The 20,762-nt window shown below is 59.0% G+C and overlaps 7 protein-coding genes across 7 annotated transcripts; 4 read left to right on the top strand and 3 right to left on the bottom strand.

Annotated features, from left to right (window-relative positions):
* Window positions 1–4,640: 4,640 nt before the first annotated feature.
* On the top strand, window positions 4,641–7,131 carry SUL2 (uncharacterized protein; the record flags this gene model as incomplete). The annotated part of the gene is made up of 3 exons (XM_060598096.1): window positions 4,641–4,778; window positions 4,818–4,903; window positions 4,956–7,131. 3 exons carry the CDS (start codon window positions 4,641–4,643, stop codon window positions 7,129–7,131), a joined length of 2,400 nt encoding a protein of 799 aa, XP_060454924.1.
* A 322-nt stretch (window positions 7,132–7,453) lies between these two features.
* Window positions 7,454–8,462, bottom strand: CcaverHIS019_0210190 (uncharacterized protein; the record flags this gene model as incomplete). The annotated part of the gene is made up of 3 exons (XM_060598095.1): window positions 7,454–7,533; window positions 7,567–8,271; window positions 8,303–8,462. 3 exons carry the CDS (start codon window positions 8,460–8,462, stop codon window positions 7,454–7,456), a joined length of 945 nt encoding a protein of 314 aa, XP_060454923.1.
* A 269-nt stretch (window positions 8,463–8,731) lies between these two features.
* Window positions 8,732–12,671, top strand: RAD5 (uncharacterized protein; the record flags this gene model as incomplete). Its single annotated transcript, XM_060598094.1, has 13 exons — window positions 8,732–9,319; window positions 9,352–9,415; window positions 9,454–9,516; window positions 9,565–9,780; window positions 9,813–10,083; window positions 10,120–10,284; window positions 10,320–10,492; window positions 10,528–10,974; window positions 11,010–11,163; window positions 11,199–11,819; window positions 11,856–12,151; window positions 12,186–12,365; window positions 12,406–12,671. 13 exons carry the CDS (start codon window positions 8,732–8,734, stop codon window positions 12,669–12,671), a joined length of 3,504 nt encoding a protein of 1,167 aa, XP_060454922.1.
* A 1,138-nt stretch (window positions 12,672–13,809) lies between these two features.
* CcaverHIS019_0210170 (uncharacterized protein) lies at window positions 13,810–15,143 on the top strand (the record flags this gene model as incomplete). The annotated part of the gene is made up of 2 exons (XM_060598093.1): window positions 13,810–13,845; window positions 14,049–15,143. 2 exons carry the CDS (start codon window positions 13,810–13,812, stop codon window positions 15,141–15,143), a joined length of 1,131 nt encoding a protein of 376 aa, XP_060454921.1.
* A 330-nt stretch (window positions 15,144–15,473) lies between these two features.
* CcaverHIS019_0210160 (uncharacterized protein) lies at window positions 15,474–16,438 on the bottom strand (the record flags this gene model as incomplete). The annotated part of the gene is made up of 4 exons (XM_060598092.1): window positions 15,474–15,680; window positions 15,833–16,082; window positions 16,217–16,298; window positions 16,330–16,438. 4 exons carry the CDS (start codon window positions 16,436–16,438, stop codon window positions 15,474–15,476), a joined length of 648 nt encoding a protein of 215 aa, XP_060454920.1.
* A 155-nt stretch (window positions 16,439–16,593) lies between these two features.
* CcaverHIS019_0210150 (uncharacterized protein) lies at window positions 16,594–17,473 on the top strand (the record flags this gene model as incomplete). The annotated part of the gene is made up of 7 exons (XM_060598091.1): window positions 16,594–16,677; window positions 16,715–16,854; window positions 16,887–16,980; window positions 17,012–17,127; window positions 17,163–17,247; window positions 17,280–17,380; window positions 17,416–17,473. 7 exons carry the CDS (start codon window positions 16,594–16,596, stop codon window positions 17,471–17,473), a joined length of 678 nt encoding a protein of 225 aa, XP_060454919.1.
* A 506-nt stretch (window positions 17,474–17,979) lies between these two features.
* CcaverHIS019_0210140 (uncharacterized protein) lies at window positions 17,980–20,530 on the bottom strand (the record flags this gene model as incomplete). The annotated part of the gene is made up of 4 exons (XM_060598090.1): window positions 17,980–19,585; window positions 19,673–19,746; window positions 19,825–20,156; window positions 20,389–20,530. 4 exons carry the CDS (start codon window positions 20,528–20,530, stop codon window positions 17,980–17,982), a joined length of 2,154 nt encoding a protein of 717 aa, XP_060454918.1.
* Between the last annotated feature and the right edge of the window lie 232 nt (window positions 20,531–20,762).

Here is a 20,762-nt window from a genome sequence, read left to right as displayed (position 1 = left end):
TCGAGTTTATCGAGTTCAGCCCCCTGGTCACCACTAAGGCCCTTCTTCGCCGTAAGCTCCACTTTGCCGTGAGAAGAACATTGGAGCGCTCCACCGCGTGAGAAGGAAGTGGAGCCGTCCACTGGTCTTGTCACGACACGGCCCCACTTCCCGGAGATGGAGATGGCGTCGCCGCTCCAGCTAACCAGCATCCACGGCCGCCGTGAACTCGCAACAGCCATGAGAACGTTGTTGACATTTGTTTTGGTCACGCGGCAGGTGGACGCGTCACGCGATGGCCGATTATCTTCTCCACAACATGGAGCTCGATTGGATTGTGTCCTGGAGACTCCGGAGCTCGGAGTTGCGCGAATGCGAGCGATGGTCGTTTAGGTCGCCTGACTTGTCACGAGACCACAAGTGGAGCTTGCCGAGTCGCTTGGCCGAGCTCCCGAGCTGATGTCAGCAGCTTACGAGCTCGGCCAACACATCACACGACCTCGCATTCCAGTAGCTGGCATGTTGTCCGCCAGCTCCCGAGCTGATGTCAGCAGCTTACGAGCTCGGCCAACACATCACACGACCTCGCATTCCAGTAGCTGGCATGTTGTCCGCCTGTGATCCGGTGTATCTCGGGATCTTCGCGGCTTCTAACAGGCATGACCAGTCAGCTCTCCGTTGGCCCGAGATCAGGTGAGCGGTCATCGGCTCGGCATTCGCGTGTGGATGCCACGCTCATCACCACTCAACGGCCCAGGGGCAGGCCAGATAAGCTTGTCAACTCCAACGGTCAAGGTCACCGAAATGTTTCTACCACGGAATTCGTGTGGTGACGCCACACTCGCCACCTTCACCTCCACCTCGGCTTGTTCACCGACCGTCCTGGCGTCGCACTCTGCACGTGACCTTACCATAACGCGTGACCTTTGTACCTCACATGATTTGACTCGGCGTTCAGCCTTTGGCGACATCAGACCGAACGCGGCGCCCGAAATCCGTTGGAAGGCGAGTACGGTGGCCATTGTCGATGATGGCGGCCGCAATTGGGCTATAGATTCCGGGGGCCGACGCCGTCTCTGTTCTCGTGACCTGTGTTCGGTGGCCGAATGTGGGGTTTGGGCAAGAATGGTTCTGAAGATGAGTAGGTGTGTGTCAGCGCTTCGTCAGCCCGTCGGGGGCCATGGTCACACGCGAGCAAGATCACATGCAGGCGAGGAATGTTTCTGATGAGGTCAGCGTCGTGAGCTGACTTCATGTAATGTCGTACCTTCATACCGAGAGTTCCTCGGCGATCGGGAGCATGCTAAGAAGACCCAGACCGGGTCGAGAGCTCGGCTTCTCGGCAGATCGACAACTGGCATGAGGATAAAGATGAGAAAGAATAGCCTCCACTTGATGATCAATCTTGAGGCAGGCACCGCCCGCGCCGGTGCCACTTGCCTCCGCCGTCACATCCACTTTCCAACTCGCCCAAAGAGCTCTTCCTCATCCCAAGCAAAAGATGTCGTTCCTCCGATTACTCGAAGACGCTGACCACTGACAGGATCGAACTGCCGACCTTTGCATTACTGATACGGCCTGCGTATTAGTACAATGCTCTAACCAGCTGAGCTAAGCGGCCTTGAGTGCGTGCTTTTCTGGCCACGAAGTGTGCCGCGCGCGCAGAACAGCCCGCGCGGAGGTTCTACGGCGATACATGAACCAGGGAATCGGTAAGCTCTTCCACAATTTGAGGTGCATCGGTCAGATGAGGGGGTTGGGACGGCAGATCCGGGTGTAGCGGCCTAGTTGCAGGGATCCATTTGGCGCAGCGCGTTTTTGCGTTGCGCTGCCTGGTTGACCAGTCTCGTGGTTTGGGATTCTGCCCATTCCCCCGAGACCCATTTGAGGATGATGGCAGGTGCTGGTGGCCTCTCGAGACCCATCTGTGGACGATGACAGGTGCTGGTGGCCTCTCCAAGTGTGCTACGCGAGTGCAAGAGTACCGGGGCGCAGGAGGCGGTCGAGATTTTTCAGCGTCAACTCGTACGGTGCATCCAGTAACGTTAACCACGAGGTCTGAGACGATGAGCTGTTGATAATCAGGTCTTTTGAGTCCACTGTTTCAATGTCACCCGTTGTGGACAAGAGATTTGGCGAAGCCCGCCTGCTCGTTTGGTATGAAGCGGCCAGGTGACCTCTCTGGGGCGCAGCCCAAGAGGCTTTGTGGTCTGGTGGGATGACTTGGTGCCGTAGGGCCAGGAGAGAAAGTGGACATTGCCGCCTGCACTCATAAATGATAGCGCTCAGCGGATCTGTTGCGAGATCCAACGTACTTTTGGTGTGAGAGAGAAGCGCGTCTGAGTGGGATGAGCATGGTGAACTGGGAGGGCAACACGTGAACTGTCAGTGGAGCACGTTCCTGGACAGATCGGGTGTTTGTTGTTCGCCAAGCAGGCGCTATTGATGCCTCACCTTCGTTGGGTGCAAGGTCGTTGAGAAGCTGTGTGCGTGGTCGCTGTATGAGGCGTGCAGTTATGTCTGCCAACCCCATCACGTGCCCCTGCCGCAAGGTGCCACTCCTCTCCCTGTGCGCCACGGCCCATCATTCTGTGCCACTCTCGCGCACAAGGAGGATCGGCTGAGACTCCCATCGTGGCACCTCATGGGCCGCAGCGGGCGCCGTGGTGTCGTCCCATCCTAAACGAGGGCGTAAGCGATGGTGCCGTGTTCCTTGGGTTTGGAGCGGGGTGGCCACGTTGCCCGCCTTATCGCACTCGCGGAGAGGTAGGCTCGGTGGTCGTGGTGGGTGAGGTGAACAGAACATAGCCGCGCGGCCCACTCTCATGAAGAGGTACAAGGCGCGGCCTCTCCTAGCCTTGCTGCTGAGTTGACAAGCCGCTGCTATGAGCCGCGCCATGTTGTGAGGCACGTCGCACATCGTGATCGCGGGCAGTAGTAAGGGTGAGGCATCGTCATGTCAGCCGTATTCCAGATGCCTTTACAGCAATGTTGCGCCATACTGCTGTCATACCTGCCTCAGGACATATTGTAGTCTGGCGCAATGTCACGTGGTCCACCAGTTCGTGGCACTATGCTAGTCCTCGGGTGGAGACCAGGCTCGTAGCAGGCGGCATCGCTAACCCGCTCTCTAACCGGCCAGGCTGGACCCCACTGAATAGGCCCCACCGCTGGCAGAGATATGAGCCAGCACAAATGAGTAAATAGTGGAGCCACACCACTGCCATCTCTGGTGTGGAGATCATGGCACGATCCAACCCTGAGAAATCTCTGTATGAGGTTGACGGCCATCTCATCCCGCACCCAGTGAGAATGTCGCTGTGTCTCGCCGATCTCCACTGGTCCTACCATGTCTTCTGCCCCACAGGCTCCGCCGCCTCGGACGCCCACACATCGCGCGCCGGGCACGTGTGCCACATCATCGTTTGCAAGCGAGCTCGCACGGTTTGCGTGATGGGGTGGGGCTCTTCTTGGCGCCCTACTTTTACGCGCGAAGGCACACCGGGCGTGGAATGTGGCTGGTGCCCGGCGTGTGATGTGATACATCAGCATGGGTGTGAGACATGAGCATGTAAGTTGTCGCAGGAACATGAGCCAGATTAGTCTTGGATGGTAGGTTTCAGCGAGCATGAGAGTGAGCACGTCAAGCAGAGATCCAGATTCCTGAGGTGACTTTGATGGCGCGGATGGGCGTGGGGAGTACGGATTGGGCGGTCCCTGAGTGGATGAGGAGCGCCCGATAAGACTGATCGAAGGGTATGAGCGGAGGAGATTAGTCTTCGGGTGGTAGGGCGGGAGATAGAAGCTTGATTGAAGGGGAGATTCCAGCAAACGACGGGAGTGGTAGTAGTAGTAATTAGCACAAGGCCGAAGGTAACAAGTTACCCGTGGGGTCAACTCGAGTGATGGGATGGTGGAATGTGGATTGCAGAATATCGCCAGTTTGAATTCAAAAGACCTAAAGAATGACCGAAAAAGGGAATAATGTCACGTGTTGCTCACGTGGCCATGGCGTGATAGGTGCTCAGATGGATGTGCGAGATGGCGACAACATTGCGACATCAGTAGTTACCCTTCTGTAACCCTTCTACCCTTCTCCTCATCATTCTCTCCCCCCCCATAGGACGCTTGGGGATATCATACTTACTCATACTGACATGCAATCTCAGGAAAACTTACACACGTAGCCGCGTACAAGGCAAGACTCGCAAGAACACGTTTGATCCACCGAACAAGCCCCCCTCCAAAGTGACAATCTATTGGAGATGACCTGCCAGCGCCGCCGCAAACTCGCACACTTGCGTCATGTCGCCATCCGAGGGCGTGCTGACTACACTCACTGTAATGCGGCCATCGACCCATCAACCTTCTCTCTGCATTGATTCTCGTGTACTCGCAAAGCGCCATCATCGCTTCATCTTCTTGGTTCCCGCTCCACTCTTAGACAACCTAGACTTATAACTGTAGACAAGCCGCAGTGCCAAGAACTCGCAGAACTCCCCCGACACTACTCCCACACGCAATCATCACTCTTCGTGACTCCAAAACGTTGACGGCAATACTCGTATTGGCTTGGCGCACATCCACTCACCCGTTCAACACCTTCCTCCCCTTCCCCTCCCATTCCTCGTGCGTCCTCGGCACCTCACTGGGCCCACGACATGGTCGCCTACGGTACTTTTGGGCAACGCGTCTCGGCCAAGGCCAAGAAGATTGCCGGCCTCGACGACGACTCCGTGCCCCGTTCCATCTCCGTGCGAGAGTACTTCCAGGAGAACAAGCGTGACTGGCCCCAGGCTGTGAGTTACAATAACCCCATGTTATGGCGCTGACAGCAGGCCCTCGGGTATGTCAAGAGTCTCTTCCCCTTCCTACAGTGGATGCCGCGCTACAACCTTACGTGGCTCACTGGTGACCTGATTGCGTGAGTTTTGGCGGCTTGAACTTTTCCTTTTTTGCTGTGGCTGACCCCTCAGCGGTATCACCGTGGGCATGGTCCTCGTTCCCCAGTCCCTATCATATGCTCAGCTCGCCGGCCTGCCCGCTGAGTACGGTCTCTACTCGTCGTTCATCGGTGTTCTCACCTACGCCTTCTTCGCCACGTCCAAGGATGTCTCGATTGGTCCCGTCGCCGTCATGTCTCTCGAAACTGGTGTAGTCGTGCACAAGGTTTTGGCTGCCCATCCCGATAAGTGGACGGCACCAGAGATCGCCACCTGCCTAGCCTTCATCTGTGGTTGTATTGTACTGGCGATTGGTCTTCTCCGCATCGGTTGGATCATCGAGTTCATTCCTCAGCCTGCCGTTTCGGGCTTCATGACCGGCTCCGCCATCAACATTGCCGCCGGACAGGTCCCATCCATACTCGGTGTGTCCAAGCTCTTCAACACAAAGGAGTCGACATACAAGGTTATTATCAACACTCTCAAGCACCTGCCTCAATCCAAGCTCGATGCTGCCTTTGGTGTCTCGGCCCTCGCTCTTCTGTACTTCATCAAGTGGGGGTTGGCGTATGTTCAGCGCCGTTACCCCAAGTACGCGCGAGCCGCCTTCTTCGCCCAGGCACTCCGCCACGCATTTGTGATCATCATCTTCACCATTATTTCGTGGCGCATCAACGTGCACGAGGCCAAGCCCCGCATCTCGCTTGTCGGCAAGGTCCCCAGCGGTCTTCGGCATGTCGGCCGTCCGCTCATCAGCGGCGAGCTCATTGGTGCTATGGGCTCCCACCTCCCAGTCGCGACCATCATTCTCCTCCTCGAGCACATTGCGATCGCCAAGTCTTTCGGCCGTCTCAACGGCTACAAGATCAACCCTAACCAGGAGCTCATTGCCATCGGTGTCAACAACACCTTGGGTTCCGTTTTCTCCGCCTACCCCTCGACTGGCTCGTTCTCGCGCTCGGCGCTCAAGTCCAAGTCGGGCGTCCGCACACCGGCAGCCGGTATCCCCACTGGTATTGTAGTCATCATTGCGTTGTACGCCGTGGCTCCTGCTTTCTACTGGATCCCCAACGCCACGCTTTCCGGTCTCATCGTCCACGCTGTTGCCGACCTCGTCACCTCGCCCAGCCAGTCTATCGCCTTCTGGCGCGTTTCGCCCCTCGAGTACATCATCTTCGTTGGCGCTGTCCTCTGGTCGATCTTCTACAGCATCGAATCGGGTATCTACTGGTCGCTGGTCTGCTCGGTCGTTCTCCTCCTCTTCCGCATCGCCCGCCCCAAGGGCCACTTCCTCGGCCGCGTCCAGATTCGCACCGATGATGCCGAGGATGCCCCGACTCGCGATGTCTTTGTCCCTATTGAGGACAAGGACGGTGTCACCAACCGCAACATCACCGTCGAGGCTCCTCCCCCGGGCGTCATCCTCTACCGCTTCGAGGAGTCATTCCTCTACCCCAATGCGTCATACATCAACGACCGTCTCGTCGACTACGCTAAGAAGCACACGCGCCGTGGTAAAGACTATTCGCAAGTCAAGAAGGGCGACCGTCCGTGGAACGACCCCGGACCCAAGAAGGGCGAGGAGAACACCGAGGATGACCGTAGCAAGCCTCTCCTTCGTGCTGTAATCCTCGACTTCTCAGCCGTTGCCAACATCGACACTACCGGCGTCCAGAACCTCGTCGACGCCCGCAAGGAGGTCGAGAAGTGGGCGGACCGTACCATCGAGTTCCATTTTACTGGAATCTTGTCTCCTTGGATTCGTCGGGCGCTCATCGCCGGCGGCTTCGGGCGTGGCGTGGACCGTGCGGACCCGAACGGTGAGATCGCTCCCGTTGTCGGCGCGTATGGTGTTGGTGGTGATGCGGACCCGCGGAGCGTACGGCCCACAACGCCGCGCCCCCGCGAAGATGTCGAGACCGTCATCGAGACCAAGCTCGACGAGTCGGGCGAGACCTCGTCGTCCTCATCCTCGTACGTCGACAAGAAGGCCGACTTGTACGGCACAGTCAACGAGTCGGCCATCGCGAGTGACGCGGAGCAGCCTGGCGACGTCCGGCGCACCACGGGCAGCTTGGGCTCAAGCCGCAGCTCGCTCACACTCCTTGACCGTGCCACGCCCTTCTTCCACTTCGACATTCCCGACGCGCTGCACAGCATGGGCCTCGCCGGCAACAAGAGTGGCCCCGTCTCCGGCGCTCACAAGTAAAGCGCTCTTTCATTATCGAGCGTTAAGTCGGTAGCCTATTCATTAGTTGTATTCCTATAGTCGTCAGCATCATTTGGTCACCCGCAGTATAGACTCGCATTGCATGCATCCTTAGACTGTATTTGGCAGTGGAACAACTTTGTCTGGCATGTCTGGGCAGACGGTGGTACGGCGGGCGGCGCAACTGCCTACGTATTCACTCGCTCGCTCGGAAAGTGTTCCATTGAGTGCTATCATCTGCTGGCAGGGTATCCGAGACCGACTGGCCTCACCTATGTATGGCTACAATTACACACGTGACGTGCATCCTCTATCCGCATGTCTAATTGAGCACCTGCGCCTTGGTGCCCTCGACGATCCAGCCGGCAAGAACGTCCGCCACCTGGCGGTAATCCTCTTCCCCTTCATGTCAGCGGCGCTCGTCTCCAAACTTACAGAGGCAGAAGGCGTGACGCACGCCATCGAGCTCGACCACCCGCTCCTCGCCCAGCCAGTCCTGGATCATGGGCCCCTCTCTCCCCACCCACCCATCAGCGTTACCAGCGCTCCAGACGGAGTGAACTCCTTTCCCAACGGGCAACTTGGCCTGGGCGCGGAACCACTTCTCGTCCGGCTCGCGAATAGTCATCATTTCAGAGTGAGCGAGGTGGAGTGCATTCCTGATCGTCACGGGCGATCTCACTAGCGCATAGCTCGCGGTCGGAAGAGTAACGAAGGGCAGCAGCGGACGCACGAGGTACGAGATCCACGGCACGAGCGGGCGGATGGGCCGATGGAAGAGTGGCCACATAGTCCACCCGTGGTAGGAGTTCGCGATCCACCCAAGTGTAGGGAAGAGAAGGTACGCTGCGGGGATGTCGACGACCTTGGCGATCTCGCATGTCATCCAGCTCCCAACGCTGTGGGCCGCAAGGACGAGTTGAGGCGCCTCGGGCGCCCACGCCTCCAGGCTCGCACGTAGGGCGCTCACCAGCTCGACCTTGGCGTCGACCTGTTGCTGTAAGTCGAGAGGTGTGTTTGGGGAAGGGATGGAGGGTTCACCGCCGACGTGCGATGTGCAGAGCACGGCGTGGTTGTCCGGCAGGCGGGCGTGCAACATGCTCAGGAACGATGTGTAGTACTCTGGGCAGCCGGGGTTGCCTGTCGTCAGTGTTGGAGTGAGACTGTGTACCTGGGAGGAAGAGGACGACGCGGGCTGGCGGCGCGCGCCGCCGCGCCGGCCAGTAATTGAGGCGTACGCTGCCGAACGCGGGGTTGGTGTGCCCAAATGTCGTACGGAGCGGCAGCGCGTCTTGCGCCGGGTAGCGAAGGAAGAGGAGTCTCGGGTCCATCGTTGGCGGCAGCAAGACGTGGCGATGGAAAGAGAATAGTTGGTAGCCCGCGGTTAGTGTTGACCGTCAGAAGACTTCCCGGTACCGGCGGCTGATCAACGCCAATCTCTAAGTGCTACATGACGCACTGTGGATATACATCGGATCTAGAAGAATTCACCTCCACTTGTTGAGTTGACTAACCTGATGCGACGCGTCGGTAATGTTTTCGCGTCCATTCTTCCTCCACTGTTCTCATCTCCACTTTTCAGTAGCTCACGCGACGAAGCATGAGCAGCCCGTCCAAGCGCAACCTCTTCTTCCCCGCCTCCGACTCGGAGAGTGAGGGCGAGGTCGAGGTCGTGGACGCGCCTCAAAGCGACGCTCCTTCCGCGCGGAAGGAGGCGTTATTCATTCCAGACGACGACGACGACGACATTGTCGCGACCGGCTCGGCACCGGCGCGCTCGTCTCCAGGTCCGTCTTCTTCCAGACCAGCCTCCTCGTCCCGACTTCCTTCATCTGCCATGCAGCCTTCCTCGCCATTACCCCCCTCGGCAGGACCATCGCGGCGTACCAAGCGCCCAGCGAGCCAAGAGCAGTCGACTGTGCGCCCCGGCTTTGTGCGCGGATACCTCGGCGAGTTTGTGTGCGAGGGGTGGTCACTGTCCAAGGGCAAGGGCTACTGCTCGCCTGGGAGCAAGATCGTATTCGAGCGGCCTAAGGCCAAGGCTGCCAGTACGACCGTTGGGCCGGACAGCAGTGCGAAGCTCGGTCCGGCAAGGCTGGTCAATGGCAAGGTCGTGCATGCCAAGGCCAAGATAGGAGGAAAGCAGATGACGTTGGGCGCCATGATGAAGAAGGCACCTCCACCCAACGTGAGCACAGATGCGGGAGGTGCTGATGGCAGACGAAGAAGGCGGCGGCGAAGAAGATCGACCAGGTCGTCCGGTTCCGCAACGAGCGGGGCTTTGGTGAGTTGATTGTTCTTGGAATTCCAGCTAATGCCCAGAGGTCGGGCGCCTGTCTGTTGCCGAGGCCGGATTCTTAGTCAACCTGCTCGACACTGGCGTCAGTGAGTCTGGAGTCCGCTGCGCTGGACTCCGAAGTAGCTGACATCCAGTTGAGCTCGAAGGTCATGTTATCGACTGCCCACAAGTCTTGGCCACGGGGAGTACGATCCTGCTCAACGTCAAGGTGTACCTCGCACGGAAGGGGTTTGAGAAGATCGAGAAGAAGGATCGCTCAGGCGAGAGCAGCACCTTCTGGCAGGAGCAGCAGGAGACGGCAGAGGAGGAAGTCATGCGCTCACGAAAGGAGGCTCTGGGAGCACTATTCAGTGAGTCATTGGCATGTTGCTGCTGACTGTAGACCGCATTGGCGTCAAGCCACTGCAGTCCAACGAGCTCGTGCTAGCACAGAAGAAGCCTGGATCGGCTGCTGCCGTGTTCGACACCAGCCTCCCGAAGTCGACTCAGTCGCCACGGAAAGCTCCACAAAAGAGCCCAAGTCCCACGTCTAACGGCAATGGCAAGGGCAAAGCGTCGGCGAGCGCCAGCGATGACGAGGACGAGGACTCGGGCGACGAGGAGGAGAAGCTTAACGACGAGCAACTAAACGAGATCGACACCATCTACCGAAAGTGAGCTGGATAAGGAATGGAGCCTAACACACACAGGGCGCAAATGAATGATGCCAACCTCCTCGAGTCCGAACCACCAGACACTTTCCTCTACACCTTGCGACCGTACCAGAAACAGGCGCTCACCTGGATGGAGGCTCGCGAGGCTGGTAAGGACAACCTGCGAAACTCGAACCAGACCTTGCACCCCTTGTGGGAGGAGTGAGTTTACAAGGGACTTCTCCAGCTAACGTTAGATACGCCTTCAGGAAGGATCGCGAGGTGGGCGATCCCATAGAGATCGAGGATGACGACGACTATATCGACCCATCGCGAAAGTTCTTCTGGAATCCGTACAGTGGCGAGCTCAGCCTCGAGTTCCCGCGGGCCGAGAACACGGCACGCGGTGGGATCCTTGCGGATGCGATGGGTTAGTTCAAATCCCCAGGCTGCAATTGACCACAGGCATGGGCAAGACGTGCATGATGGCATCACTCATCCACGCCAACCGCGATGACGACCAACCAGAACCATCTCAGCCTGAAGAGGTACAGGAGGAAGCGCCATCGAAGCGGCGCAAGTTTGTGCAAGTCGCGTTGTCTAGCAAGTGGCAGGCCGTCGCAAACGCACCCAAGCCGAAGCGCCAGCCTCCCCGCGCAACGCTGGTCGTCTGCCCAGTCTCTCTTGCGGCGCAGTGGAAGGACGAGCTTGACAAGATGAGCGCTCCTGGGTCGATCGCGGCAGCGTTGTGGTATGGCAACGACCGAGCGGACATCACCCGCCTCCTGGCTCAGGAGGGCAAGAGGAAGGTCGACGTCGTCATTACAAGCTATGGAACGCTGGGGAGCGAATACGCACGGTGGAAGAAGAACAAAGACAAGTCCAACTACGACGGCAGCAGCATCTACGACTGTGAGCTGGAGCCTAATTTGGTGCACTAACGCCAGACGAGTTTCTCCGCATTGTGCTCGACGAGGCGCACAACATCAAGAATCGCACGGCGCAGATCTCGAAAGCTTGCTATGAGCTGAAGGGAAGGCGGCGGTGGGCGCTCACTGGTACTCCCATCGTTAACCGTCTTGATGATCTCTACTCACTTCTGTAAGCTCACCGGACTGGTTCCCATCTGACATCAGTCACTTCCTCCGCTTGGAACCGTGGGGATTATACAGCTTCTTCCGCAGCTTCGTGACAATCCCCTTCCTCAACCAGGACCCTAAAGCGATCAATGTCGTACAGTTTATCCTCGAGTCGTGCCTTCTGCGCCGCGAGAAGAACATGCGGGACAAGGACGGTCGTCTTGTCGTTGACCTGCCTCCAAAGACGGTCGACGTGCAGGTGCTCGATTTTTCCCGAACGGAGCGACAGATCTACAAACAACTGGAGACTCGTGCCCGGAAGCGCTTCATCGAGCTGGACGCCGACGGGAAAGCCATGTCCCATTACACATCCATCCTCGCCATGCTCATGAAGTTGCGACAGTGTGTCGACCACCCGTTGCTTGTGATGAGCAAGGGTGGAGACGAGGACGAGTCTGGTGACAAGTTGCTAGACGCCGACGCTGGGGACGGCACAGGCGAGGATAACGTCAAGGAGTTGATATCGTCGTACGCCGGTGGCGGCGGCTCGGACGCGGTGGATCCAGAATACGCCGTGCAGGTGTTGAAGGAGCTCGGCGACGCTGAGTCGACACCTGAGTGTCCCATCTGCTTTGGCGAGGTATTCGACGAGGTGCTCCTGCCATGCTACCATCGGGGGTAAGCTTACGTGACTGGCCAGCCTGCTGACACCAGGTGCCAGGACTGTATTGTCAACTACATCGGTCACTGCGATGATCTGGGCAGGGAAGCGACTTGTCCGACATGCGGCAAGGGACCGCTACATGTGTCCGATCTGCGGACGGTTCATCGTCGGCGCAAGAGGGCGAACCCGTTCGAGGGCACTGCGTCGCAGGACACGGTGACGATTGGCAAGGTAGACCTCGTGTCGAGCACAAAGCTACGGGCCCTGGTGCGCAAACTTGAGAGCATGCGGCAGGAAGAGCCGACGTTCAAGGCGCTGGTGTTCTCGCAGTTCACCTCCTTCCTCGGTGAGCTCACCGTCTTTGTTGCAGCTGACAACAGACCTCATCGAGCGGACGTTGACGAAGGAGGGCGTGCGGTGGCTTCGCTTTGACGGCTCAATGAGCCAACTGCAGCGGGCAGCCTGCGTTGAGGAGTTTGGCAAGTCGGTGAAAGAGCCTGTGGTCCTTCTCATCTCTCTAAAGGCTGGAGGGGTGGGGCTGAACCTGACGATGGCGAACCGTAGGTCGAGCTCTCCAGGGTTGACTCTAGCTGACCGCAGACGTCTTCATGATGGACACATGGTGGAACGAGGCGATCGAGCAGCAGGCGATTGATCGCGTCCATCGGCTCGGACAAACGCGGCCAGTCTTTGTAACTCGCTATATCATCAAAGGCACGGTCGAGAAGCGGATCATTAAGATCCAGCGCACGAAGACGGCGTTGATCAACGCGTCGTTGGGTGGGCAGAAGCAACGCGCGACGTTGTCGGACATCAAGAAGATATTCGGCCTGGACGAGGCCGACTCGGAGGACGAAGCTGTCTAGATACCTTGTATGTACGGACATGATGTCGCTCGTCGGTAGATAGAACAAGGGCAGTGAGTAATGAGAGACGGAAGGCGGCCGGTGATGCCTGATGCCACGTACGGAGCTTGTTGCTCGTTTATCCCGGAATGTGGTCAGTGAAGGTGTGTATGGCGCGGTCACACGTTTGGCCCAGGCCCTTAGCAGAAGTCTGTACGAGCTAGAGTGCAGCAGGGGCTACTTGAACATTGTACAGGGTTAATGTGGTGGTAGCACATGTCGACTGCGGCGTTTATCAGTGACAATCGGGGGGGAAAGAGCTGTTGACTTTAATTTGCCATTTTCTGCGCAGTCAAGCAAGGCGTCAAAACATGTTGTGGCACCGGTTCGGGGTGACGTCAGAGATCTGATATGCAGGACCAGGACCAGGACCTTTTTGTGCGTCAGTCAGTCAGTCAGTTTCACTCAGCCCAGGACAAGTAGCCAACGTGCGCCGTCGAACAAGAAGTGAAGCGTCCCAAGATGCACAATGGACAGCATGGAGAGCGGCGAAACAGGTCTAGCATGGTGAGCAGAGCTTGCCATGAGCCATGAGCCAACCTTGCGCCGAGTGATAACTGCGGGTTTTGTCTGACAGGGTAGGTGGGATGCGGGTCTCTGAGCCCGCTCTCCCACCAGGTCTGCTCAGCGGGATCAAACCATCCAAAGTATCCAAAGAGCCAACGGGAAACGACACAGGCCTTTGGACTGCGCAAAAAGGACCCTTAAACCCCACACCCGTATCCCGAAATGGATCTCGCTAAACCAGAAATAGTGACGGGTCAAACTAAACATAGCACCTTTGCTTTTCACTTTTACTCTCATTGTGATTGTTATCCCAGTCATCACCTACTGCGCTTACTGCGCTTGCTGCGCCTTGTACGCCCACTACCCCTGCTAGGCCCCCACAACCCACAACGTCGGCTCCTCTTTTCTGTTTCTATACATTCATCGCCAAGAACCTTGGCTTCTATTCCAGCACTACTCCATCTCTCGCCGCTCCACTCTACTCCCAAGACTGCTTGGCCAAGACATAGTCCGCCCCTCCCCGCCTCCGCCCCGCTCTATCTCTGGATCACACAACCTCGGCACGTACGTCAAGAGTAAACGATCGTAAACAATGGGCCGCAAGAAGATTGAGATCAAGCCGCTCACTGTACGTGTTGCCTTATCATCACCATGTCATCCTCATCATCATCATTCATCATCGATGCACTCTTGTATTGCCACCACCACCACCACCACCACCACCACCACCACCACCACTACTACTATGCCTTGCTACATGCACCTCCTCTCCCCCCCTTGTCCTCAACTTCTCCCTCCCCCCCTCCCTCCCTCCCCCCTCGCTGACCACAGGACGAGCGCAACCGCAATGTCACCTTTCTTAAGCGGAAAGCAGGCCTCATGAAGAAGGCGTATGAACTGAGCGTGCTCTGTGGCGTCTCGGTCTCGATCCTTATCTTTGGCGCCAACGGCAAACCATACGAGTTCTGCAGTGCCGATTTTGACACCGAGGTTGACCGCTACTACGACTACGAGGGGACGATTGAGCGCCGTCGTGCCGCCGAGTTTGAGGCCATGGCCCTCGCAGGCGAGGATGCCAGTGACGAAGAGGACGAGCGTGGGCCGAAGAAGCCAGCAGTTGGCAAGTCACTCAAGGGCAAGGAGAGCTTCAAGGCACGGCGTGCCCCACGTGCTCTGGAACGCGAGCGCGAACGTGAGAGGAGGCGACACCGCGAGCCAAAGGCAGACGACAGCTTTGTTGGCGCTCTCGTTGATGAGGCGCAGGAACCCGATGAGAGCCCGACGGCCGCGTCGCTCAACTACGCAATGAGCATGCACCAGGCTCCGCAACCGGCACCCCCGGCAGTATGGCCGCAGTACCGACCACAGCCGTTTATTCCGTTCAACGCGCCTACGTACATGCCCTCTCCATCGGTCAACGGCGGCGGCGGCGGCGGCGGCGGTGGTGGCGGGGGTGGCGGGGGTGGCGGCGGCGGATGGGACGGCAACATGCTCACCACATACGCGTGGTTGCAAATCCAGCAGGCGCACCAGGAGCAGAAGCGCGCTTTGCTCGAAAAGCAACAGCACCAGCTACTGGAGCTGACGAGCCGGAGCGGTGGGCACGCTTTCATTCGCGACATGCTCGGCGTGGGCGCTGGTGGAGGAGGAAGCAGTGGGACAGGGAGCAGCAGCTCGAACAGCCAGGAGTTTGTCTGGCCCACGGCAACGGACGCCGGAGGCGGCCCAAACGGCGTGTCGACGCCACCGGACGAGGACCTCATCTGGGCGCTGGGTGGTGGTGGTGGTGGTGGCATGGGCGGACCAAGCACTGTGCCTCCACCTGGCCCAGGGCCCGGCGTCCAGCCCCTGCCAGGCAACATGCCGTCCTGGCGCGTCGACCCGCCGCGACCCGACGAGCGGGCACCGAAGCGGATGCGGCAGTAGTTGCGGATGCGGCAGTAGTTGGTCTGCGGAATCCGAACTTCCCTCCCTCCTGTATGTTGCTTGTTGTATTTGTATCTAGATGGACATTATGTGCCCTAGACGCTGCATAATATTATACAACACTGGCCCGCGCCTCGGCCCAGTCGTCGTCGTCGTCGTCGATCGCGCTGCTCGAGTCGACGACCTCCCATTCGGCCGAGTGGGCTCTACTTGCGTCGGCGTCCGTCTCTCCACCTTGCTTGTGCTTGTCCGCGTCCGTCTCTCTACCTTGCTTGTGCGCGTGCTCGTGCTTGTCCCCTCGCTCCGGATCGCGGGAAGACGCATTTGCGCTCACGCCTTCCCGCCGCCGCGAAAATCCCCTTCGTCCTTGCTGGCAGAAGCCTCGGCCTCGAACTCGGCGTTCATCTCGTCGACTGTCATGTTCATCTTGTCGAGCCAGCGCTGGAGGAGCGACGCGTTGTCGGCTTGGAGCGCGCTGTTCCGCTGCGTGAGACCGCTAAACTCGATCTGGAGGGCGAGGATCTCGTCGTGGAGGACCTGGGGTCAGCGGTGCGCGTGGAGATATACGCGTGTCGGTTCCAGCTTGTCCGAGCACCTCGCCATCTACCCCTCCGCATCCACCCATCCGCATCCACCCAACCCCATACACCCAACCCCCCCAAACCCCCCCCACCCCCCACCCCACCCACCTTGGCATCATCGTCCTTGACCCTCAACCGCTCATTCGTATTCTGCTCGCGGCGAGTCATGACGTCGCGCGTCTCGCGCAACTGGCGCACCTCCTCCCTCAGCCCGCGCACCTCCTCGTCGCGGTCGCGCAACGCGTCACTAAGGGCGAGCTGCTTATTCTGTGCCGCTGCCTGCGTGCGGTACAGTCCCGAGATTTCGGCGCGGAGCGTGTTGAGCTGCGCATCTAGATGCGACACGAGCGGCGCGGGGCTGGAAATTAGCGAGGGGCAAGCACACCATCCACACAACCACACCATCCACACAACCACGCAACCACACAACCACACCATCCACACAACCACACCATCCACACCCCACACAACCACACTCCAAGCCCGACTCACCCATCACCGCCTCCGCCACCAGATCGCAGCAGGGCGCGGTTCCGGACCTTGAGCTCACGCGCCGCCGCCGCGAGTTGTTGGTCTGGCATCAGTCTAGTCTCAGTTGGACATACACTGCTCAATGATATCTTTGCAGGGATCACGCGCCGCTTGCGCAGCCATGAGACGGGCGCGGATCACGTTCTGCCACTCGGGCGGTGGGAGGGTGCTCATGGTGCTCATGGTGGGTGTGGTGTGGTGTGTTGTCAACTAGCCGGACTGGTGCTTTGGGCGTCCAGTTGGGTGGCAACTTGGGTCACGTGATCTAGACACCTCCACCGTGCCGAATGTGGACACCTCGACACTTGACTTGCACACTACCACTCACACTCATCGCAATGGACGTCGAACAGTGGTTCAGCGCCATACCCCCCGTCACGAGGGCTTGGCTCGTCGCCTCGGCCGCGACCAGTTTGCTTGTTGTGAGTATACGTATTTCTTGGATTAGCTCATCATCAGGAATGCCAGGTCGTCGCCCCCCTCCAGCTATACTTTAGCTGGACGTCGGCCGTCGTAAAGGCCCAACCATGGCGCTTCGTCACGACATTCTGTTACTTTGGCAAGGTATCTCTAGACCTCTGTTTCCACCTCTTCTTTGTGTTAGTGTATCCTTTACGTCTGCTCAAGCTAGCATGCGATACTCGCGCCTGCTCGAGGAAAACTCCTTCTCAAACCGCCGGGCAGACTACGTCTGGCTCCTAGTGCTAGTCATGGCTTTCCTCATGGTACGTCGTTGTTTGAGCTATCTAATCCCAGGCCCTGTCGCCACTCATCACCATGCCATTCCTCTCCTCGTCGCTAGCCTTTGCCCTCGTATACATCTGGTCGCGCCGCAACCCCAGTGTCAAAATGAGCCTCTTTGGCGTCGTCACGTGCGTACCAAATAGAAAACATAAGCTAATGGCAGAATCACAGCACCATACCTTCCCTTCTGCCTCGTTGCGTTCAGCTGGCTCTTACAGGGCGGCTTTGATGCTGCGTTGGGCGATATTGTGAGTTGGCCAAGTGGGCGACTAACCCCAAGCTCGGTATCCTCGCCGGACACACTTACGTCTTCCTGCAAGATTACTGGCCGCGTGAGATGTGGTCCTCGGGACAGGGAGAGGTCGTCACTCCCGCCATTTTGTGAGCTTCCGACAGTGATGGGACGCTGACAGCAGAAAGCGCGCTCTGGGCCAGCGGGATCGGGATCGTGAACCCGAGCGGCACGATGAGTAGCTGGAGCTGGAGCTGGGCAGGAGCTGGAGCAGGAGCAGAAGCAGGAGCAGAACCTGGAGCAGAAGCAGAAGCAGAAGCAGAAGCAGAAGATAGACTTAGACTGCATTGTACAACGGCATGTAATCGCTGACAACTGTTCGTGGACGCAAGGCAGTCAAACATGCTGGCTCCCATCAGCTTGGTGAAGGTGGGTAAAATCAAGATGGCTTGCCTTCTTAACAGGCTGGTGCAAGGGGGTTGACTGGTCGACTGAACACACCACCCTCCTTCACCTCGTGTTCCTCCTTCACCAAACAGCTTGGCAGCTTTGCGGCCATGTAGCCAAGTATGAGCCAGCACGCGCGTCGCAAACTATCGTCTGCACACCGTGCAAATCAGACTCGCCCACGTCCCACGTCCCATGCACCGCCCTACCGCACTCAGACTCCCAGTCAGGACGTAGAATTACAGTAGATGCTACGCAGATAGTCCTTTCCTCCCTCCCTCCTCCCTCTTCCCTGCTCGCGCTAGATCACACCCTCGAGCCACGCCGCAAACTTCTCGCACTGCTCGGCGGGGTCCTCGTCGTACGCGTGGTCAGCGCCCGGAATGACCTCGAGCTCGAAGGAGCCCTTGGTCGCCTTCAGGACCTCAATACTCTCATCGAGTGGCTGGACCTTGTCGTCGATCGAGCCGTACGCGAGGAAGATGGGGGGCCGCTCAACCCCGCGCTCCGAGAGCATGCGCGCACGCGTCGTAACGCTCATGCTGTGCGGGTTGGGGCGGTATCCCTCCAGTCCGTGCCCGCACGACCGCTGGTTCCGGAACAGCAGGTTCGGGAAGAGCCCATGCTGCAACATGTACGGGTAGAGGATGGAGCGGGGCCCGCCCGACACGGCGAAGCCGACGGGCGGGTCTCGCGTGTTCAGGTGCGGCTGGGCAGCGGCGTCCGGTACGCTACCTGTCGGCCACCAGGGCATCGGGTCGGTCTCAGTCGCCCAGAAGACGTGCTCGAGGTCTGTGATGGGGTAGAACGGGGCGATGGCGCGCGGCGTGAACCCCAATCCCGTCGAACCGCGGTATCCGCCCACATCGGCGTTGGGGATGCTCGTGGGTACGGGCAGGCCAGCCATGAGGGCCAGGTAGCCGCCCGCGCTGCCGCCTGAGAGCACGATGCGGTCGGGGTCCACGCGCGCGTTTAGGCCCTTGGCTGCGAGCACCGCGTCGAGTTTCGTACGCGTAAAGTTGATAGCTGCGTCGACGTCGGCCAAAACGTCGAGGATGGGCGCCTGCGGCGCGAGACGGTAGTTTGGCGAGATGACAATCGCGTGCTCGCCTTTGGAACCGAGCGGCCGCTTAGGCATACGCCGGAGATGCGGCGGAAGGTTCTCCTTGTTGCCCTGCAGCAGGCCGCCGCCGTGCCACCAGATGACGACGGGGTGCTTGGTCTCGGACGCGGAGCCGGGCACATACACGTCCATCTCGAGAGCGAGGGGCTCCGAGTCGAACGACGCTGCAGGGTGGGTGATGAACGCGACGGTCGCGCTCGGGTTGGGGATGTCGGATGGGCCACCCGGTGTTGGTGTGTACGCAGCTGCACCGTTGACTGAGGGCTTCTTAACGGGCGAGCCAGGGGGCGGAGCCGAGCCTATGCCGCCGCCGGTGCGTGCGAAACCACACTCGTCCATCTTGACTGCACAGCCGTCTGGGAGGTCTCCCTCAATGTCGTGGAGGTCAGAGTTTCCGTCGAGGACGAGGCTCGCGAGTTCCGGAAGGCGGCTGGGACTGAGACCAGACGCGTTAATGTCGAGCACGCCGCTCAACTTGTTATGAGAGAGCGTGATGACTCTAAGCTTGAGTTGTTCCTTGCCAGCGAGGTCAGTGAGAGACTCGTTCGAGAGCTTGTTGTTTGCGAGGTTGAGCGTACGGAGAGTGGGGAGCACCGTCTTGGGGGCTCTATCGCGGCGCTCGAATGCAGAGATCAGGAAACCGGTGCCGTAGCTGAGACCCTCCTCTGACGGCTTGACGGGCGACGAGAGGTCGAGGATGGAGATAGAGTTGTTGGCGAGATTGATAACCTCGAGTTTGGGGATGAGGAGGAGAGCTGGGGGAATGGCTGTGAACGCGTTGAAGCTAATGTGAGCGGGAGACCGCGGCAAAGCCGTCAGCCCTGGAGACGCCAACCTGACCCGGCGCACGCCGCACCAGCTGCTGACTCACGAGAGGTCGATCCATTCGAGCTGGAGCAGATCGGCAATGGTGTCCGGCAACGAGGTGAGCTGGTTGTGGTTGAGCTGGTGTCAGCATTGTCCAAAGAATTGTCCAAAGAATTGCCCAAACAAGGTGGCTTGGATCGTGCCGCCCGGACTCACGTCGAGGGTGCGCAGCCCGCCAAACAGAGCGAGCTCAATGTCCACCTCCTTGATGCGGTTGATGCCGGCCTTGAAGCTCGTGAGCTCCTCGGGCTCGCTCCATGGTTTCTTGGGGGGCGGGGTTCCGAAGGCGCGTGCGCGCGCATCCTCATCACTGATGTCGCTGAGGGCCAGTGTGTCAATCGCCGGCATGCTCGGCTTTCTTGGGGTGCCCTCTGGCGAGTCGCGCTTCGGTGGAGGGTTGGAGAGCTCGTCCTCAGGGATGCCGAGGAGGTCGGTATATACGTCGGCCGGGATGTTGGGGAGGTCGAGCGACATGAGGTCAAGCTTGCCTGGGGTGAGCGAAGGGCGAGCCAGCGAGCCGCAGGAGAACGGCTGATACAAGCAAGTGGCAGCAGGGGAACGGCTGATGCAAGCAAGTGGCAGCAGGAGGACGGCTGAGGCAAGCGGAACGGGGCTGGATCGCAGAAGAAGGCTGGAATCACGAGCGCAGCTGGCGATAGAGAACCGCAGGTTGCCAGCTGGCCCAAAGGACGTTTCACGAGCACGAGCACCAACACTCACCACTGTGGCGCGCCTTTGAGACCTGGCCTGACACCGTCTTGTCGTCGAGTCTGGCAGTCGGCGCGAAGCCCGGATTCTTGCGGGCCGGCGACGAGCGCGCTACGGCCCGCCGAGCCGCGATCTGCTCGCGGAGGGTTGACATGGGAGGGGAAGAAGGCGGGGCGATGGATGAACTGGTCGAGGTGAGGAAGAGGAGCCCGTGGGGAGAACAGGGTAGGAGTCGGTACAGGCGTATGTCTAAGTGTAGAGACCGTAACGTAAGGAAGGCAAGGAGTAAAGTTGGAGGAGATGAGAGACGGAGTGTTTGGTCCCTAGCCGAAATCCCTTGGCAGGGCGAGCTGGGCAAACTCCACCCAGCTCTGTCTGTCATCTTC

The sequence above is a fragment of the Cutaneotrichosporon cavernicola genome (genome assembly GCF_030864355.1).
Source record: "Cutaneotrichosporon cavernicola HIS019 DNA, chromosome: 2".
Classification (NCBI taxonomy): domain Eukaryota; kingdom Fungi; phylum Basidiomycota; class Tremellomycetes; order Trichosporonales; family Trichosporonaceae; genus Cutaneotrichosporon; species Cutaneotrichosporon cavernicola.
The sequence above is the reverse complement of the archived record's forward strand: the minus strand, read 5'-3'. Positions and strand labels throughout refer to the sequence as shown.